The sequence below is a fragment of the Impatiens glandulifera genome, chromosome 1 (genome assembly GCF_907164915.1).
Source record: "Impatiens glandulifera chromosome 1, dImpGla2.1, whole genome shotgun sequence".
Taxonomy (NCBI): domain Eukaryota; kingdom Viridiplantae; phylum Streptophyta; class Magnoliopsida; order Ericales; family Balsaminaceae; genus Impatiens; species Impatiens glandulifera.
In genome coordinates this window covers 149,259,306-149,265,132 of record NC_061862.1, presented here as the reverse complement: position 1 = coordinate 149,265,132, position 5,827 = coordinate 149,259,306, and the positions used below count along the sequence as shown (strand labels likewise).

The 5,827-nt window shown below is 27.8% G+C and overlaps 1 protein-coding gene across 1 annotated transcript; it reads right to left on the bottom strand.

The window, feature by feature from the left end:
* Positions 1-4,637: 4,637 nt before the first annotated feature.
* Positions 4,638-5,595, bottom strand: LOC124920104 (expansin-A4-like). Its single transcript, XM_047460514.1, has 3 exons — positions 5,431-5,595; positions 5,015-5,333; positions 4,638-4,941 (listed from the first exon to the last, which is right to left on the bottom strand). Exons 1-3 carry the CDS (start codon positions 5,573-5,575, stop codon positions 4,638-4,640), a joined length of 768 nt encoding a protein of 255 aa, XP_047316470.1. The 5' UTR covers positions 5,576-5,595.
* Between the last annotated feature and the right edge of the window lie 232 nt (positions 5,596-5,827).

Here is a 5,827-nt window from a genome sequence, read left to right as displayed (position 1 = left end):
AAATGCATGAGTGTTTGAACTGCACCTGGAAGAAATTAGAGTAAAGCAAGAAGAGATTATCAAGAGAGACGAATCACTGCACTTCATGCCATGAGTACAATAGAATCATGATATATTTAATTTTATTTTATGTTTCTTTGAAAAAAAGGCCAATACCAATTGGTTAAAAAACCAATATGTTACCCTATACCGATTGATATTTTAACCAATCGGTATTACCTTATATAGAAGCACTGATTGGATGATTGACCAATCGCTATATATAGGCTTGTGGAGAGGCACCGATTGGTTATTAACTAATCGGCGTAACCTAATAAGGTAACACCGAGAAAGCTTCTGTCGATTGAGACCAATTGGACTATAACCAATCGGTATTGGCTTATACCGATTGGAAATCAGGTTAGTACCGATCGGTTTACCGATAAGTATATGGTGTTTTTTTACTAGTGATTGATGAAGATAGGTACATGTTTATACCTGAAGGTTTGAATTGTGAATATCCAAACAAAGTATGTAAACTCAATAAGAGTTTATATGGATTGAAACAGTCTTCAAGATAATGACACTTTGAAATTTCTAAAAGTCTTTTAGATATTGGTTTTTTACAATCACAAAATGATCATTGCCTATTTATTAAAAGAATAAGAGAACAAATCACTTGTTTATTACTATATGTTAATGATATTTTGTTGGCAGGTAACTCTTTACAAGATATTGAATACGTTAAAAACATTGTTGATTCTAAATATTCTATTAAGGATCTTAGTAATCTAAGTTTTTTTTAGGATTATAAATCATACATAATGTGGATGGTATATATGTGAATCAAAGAAAATACATTTTGAATCTTGTTTCTAATCTAGGTTTGATTCCTTCTAACCCAGCTGCAACTCCTATGACAAAAGGAGTCAAACTTGTTAATGATCCTATTCATGATGATTTATGTGATCTTAATTAATATAGAAGACTAGTTGGTCGGTTGTTATATTTAAACTTCACAAGACCTGACATTGTTTATTGTGTTCAACAATTAAGTCAATTCATTAATAAATCATTTAAATCTCATTTTGAGAATGCCATACAAATTGTCAAATATCTCAAATGGACTCCATCTTTAGGATTCTTTTACTCATCACATACAAGTTTTAAATTATCTACCTATTTAGATAGTGATTAGGGATCTTATTTAGATTCCAGAAAATCATTAACAGGGTATTGTATTTGTTATAAATTCCCTTGTTGTTTGGAAAACAAAGAAATAACAACCTATTTCTCGTTCTTCAACCGAAGTTGAATACCGCAGCTTGGCAGCGATAGTTTGTGAACTACAATGGCTAACATATTTGCTTATTGATCTTCATATTAAAGTTGATTTGTCAGTTACACTTTATTGTGACAACAAGGCGTCTATACACATTACATAAAATTCGGTTTTCATGAACGAACAAAACTTATCGATATTGATTGTCACATGGTAAAAAACAAATACAAGCCTGGTTTTATTTCACTAATACATGTATCATCTAGTATTTAGATTGCATATATTTTTATTAAATAATTTGAAATGAATCAATTTTTGAATCTTTGACACAAGTTACAACTACAAGATTTTCTTCTTGAGGGGAGTGTAAAAGTTATGTCAAAATGATCAATTAATGTTTAGTTATGATCTTGTTAGATAGTTAAACTATTTTGTTAATTTGTTATAACCATTAGTAATTAGTTAGGAGTGATTATAACCATTATTATGTTAATTAATACTAATATAAAAGTTGAGGTATAATTTGTACCTATATTATGTTGAGAGTCTTATTTATACTAGGTGAGAGTTTTTTTACTTGTAATGGATTTGTTACACTATTTATACATAATAAAATATCATAAATCCCTAATTGGATTTTTCTATCATTCTTGTGTTCATTGCTTTGTAATCGTTTCTAATTATCTCATCGGTACACGAGCATTGTGATATTTCTCATGAACATTGTATATAGTTCATGAGGAGGAACACTTGCTTTCATCTTTTAATCTCTAATCCAAATTATAATTTTCTAGCAACTCTTTCATCTTCAAGGCTTATTCCAGCATGGCATGTCACTCACTCTGGCAACAGAGTGGAGGAAATTGTATTTTGTTGGAGCTTAATTATTTATAATTTTAACAACAGTATTTTGTTGGAGCTTAATTATTTATAATTTTAACAACACGTATTTTCTTAATTCATTATTATTCATTGTCATGTCCAAATTCATTTGTCTCTTGTTGAAATAATGTCCAGTCAAGCCTTCATGTGTGTTTGGAAATGAAAAAAAAAAAGTCAATTTTTTAAGTTTATGTAGACATTAAAAAGTGTTTTCAATTGGTTAATAGTTTTGACAAATTCATTTTTAAATATAAGAATTGCATTCTTAAAATATCAGGCTATCAATATTATAAGATTGTTTATTTAAAGTATTAAATAATATAATCAATTTATAGTCAATAAAACATGAGCAACTAAGATGATAACAATTCAAAAGTTGGATAAATAATATAATCTTGTATTTTCAGCCACTAAACTCTATTATTATAAACACTAAACAAATCTCAACAATAAAGAAAATACATAATGAAGCAGAATTCAAACACTTGCAAGTTTCAAATTTTCAAATGTTAAACTTTAACCGTATATACTTGGAGGCAAATTGCAACTGTCAATAAAGACATTTGGTTTACCGTATATACTTGGGGCAAATTGTAACGATCAATAAGAATTGAAACCAATATAAAAGCATTTATACTATTCACACTGTTATCGGACAATCATAACTGACCATCGTATCTTATTTTTATATTACAATTCCTATAAAATCGATATTTGGGCTTCATGAGCAAGTTATCAATGCAACTCAAACTATATAAGTAGATCAAAAATCGAGGAAAATGAATATATATTCTTAGTTAGACGAGTCGTCGACTGATATTTTTTCCGCAATTGTTTCAGCTATTACAACTGAAACCATAAAATATCCAATTTCATGATGATTCTCTTACAAGTGTTTCCATCATATAGTATTCTAAAAAAATAATTGGATGATCTTATACACTTTTTTTTTTATATAATATATATTATATAAAAAAATATCTTATTTTTTTATAAAATAAGAATAGTAAATAAATAATAAAATATTACTTAATATATTTATTTATTTTTATTAGTATGAGGTTAAAATAATTCATATTAAAAATGGCTAAGCTAATTATAACTATCATGAGGGAGTTTTATATTTTAATAGAAATGGGTCACCATGTTTCAAATTAAGAAAAAGTCAAAATTTAAAATTTTATTAAAGTTATTTTAAAAAATATTAGTTATATATTATTATTGTTTATATATAATTAAATATAAAACTAATTTAAAATTAATATAAAATAAATTATACTGAAAATAAATAATATTTAAATAAATAGTAACTTATTTTTTACTTTTATAAATATAAATTAAATTATTAAAAATTAAATTAAAATAATTTCTAAACTTAAAATATTAAGATTGTAAATGGAATCATACAAAATTGAATGATTAAAGAATTTAATTGAATTATAAAATTGTAAAACCAATCTATTGTCCTAAATAAATTTGTGTATTATAAATGGGCCCAAGATCTTAAGGCCTAAAACATGAGCAAAATTAAATTATTTATTTTCTTATCCTCAAAATTTTCTCGGTTTTGAACTGGAATGCCTAATTGATATGTTTAAACTTTAAATAACTCTTTCAATTATTAAATAATATTATTTATGAAAATTAAGTTATTTGAACAAAAATATAATAAAATATATCAATATATAAAAAATATATATATTTTTTAAAAACAATATATATATATATATATATATATATATATATATATATATATTAATAGATAATTTAATTGATGTGATTTACTAGGGATATATTAAAATTATGACATTAAGTTATTTAAAAAATAATTTGAAGTTAAATAAAAAAAAAAATTCAACCATATTACTAATTGAAAGAATATCATATTTATATATAAATTTTAATTGAAGTTATCATACGAAAATATTTTATTTATATATAAAACTTTCTCAGATTAGTTATTGAGTTTAATTTGTTTTAAAATTTTATTAAATAAAAAATAAATTATTTGTGTTTTTAATTTTTTTAATAAATATATATATATATATAATCCATTTATAATTATTAAAATTAGTAATATTTTTAAGCATAACTTTTATTTTTTAATAAGATTAAAATATCTAATTTTATTTATTACATCTTATATAAAATAACTATTTAAAAATTTATTAAATAAATAATAAAAATTAATAGCATAAATATTTTTGATAGTCATCCATATAAATATGACATATTTTATATATTAGCATATATAATATCCGGTTCATAAAATATATTTCAGAAACTCATATATAATATATATATATATATATATATATATATATATATATATATATATATATATATATATATATATATATATATATATATATATATTTATATATTAATTTTCTATTCCTCAGTCACTATCCATCCAAATATTTCTATGAAAAACTAGAAAAAGGAAGTCCGGACAGAAGCTTAATTTATTTCTTCCCGTTGATACACTTCAGACCTAGAAATTCTGGCCGGTGAAGCTCTGGCCAATCTGCCAATTCGCCGGCACTATGTCGACGGAGGTGGAGGTACGGCCGTCACTATCAGTGACACTAAATGAAAGGGACTGCCCTAAAAGCATGACATTAGATTGCCAGTTCTGTCCCCAATTCCGGGTCATTTGTATCCAATCGGTCTTACTACCCTTTATGCTCGCCTTAACGATTTCACCGGAGCCGGCGACGTTGGATATCAGAACCAGGTCGAAGTTTGGATTGCCGTTCATTGTAAATCTTATCCCACCCTTCTTCTTGCATGCCACCCTGCAACATATAAGATTTTAATTTGACCCATTTAAATTGAAACGGAAAGAGATGATGGGTTTTATTTATTTACCGGCGGTAATTTACGGGGACGATTCCAGCTTTGTATTGTGCGATTTTTAAGAACATTGGCATTGAAAGGTCGAAATGAGGGAGGGGAGGATTACACCAGCCGCCATTGTCGGAGGATAGAGAAGGATTTGGTGGACAGAAATTGGTGGCGGTTATGAAAATCGATGGCTTTCCGGCGACGCACCAATTTGGGTCGTTGGTGCATTGAATCTCGAAACAAGCGCCGCAGGTCTGACCGTTATTGAACAGGGCCGTGCTCAAGGCCGCCGTATTGAGTCCGTAACCCTGGCTGTATAAGTTTCCATATCCACAAGCTCCACCTGAGAAGAGAAAAAAAAAGAGTCTTGATTATCTTCTCTATAAAACAAGACTAGGGTTTATGAAAATGGCCGGAAAAAGGGGAGGAGGGATGTTTACCCATGGTGCCGGCACCATCACTGCCGCCGTAGAAAGTGGCGTGGGCGCTTTTCCAAGAGCTGTCCAAGTACATTCCGTAGTTGTGAGCATCGACGGAAACCGACAGAAGGAAGAGTACGGCGGCAATGTAGATAGATGACGTCATTTTCCGATTGATTGATCAGAAGAGAAGAAACAGAGTGCGGGAAAGTTGGAAGGAAGATGGGGTACTTATGTAGAGAGGAGATGTGGGACTCACTTTAGGGAGGAATCAGAGGAGACGCAGCCTACCATTACTGTCCTGTAATTATTTATTTATAAATTAAGACAATTTAGAAAGGCATAAATTCAAAGTTGAGTTTGAAAAAAAGTATATACTGTATATTTTAATATATATTAGGAACTAAACATGATATTT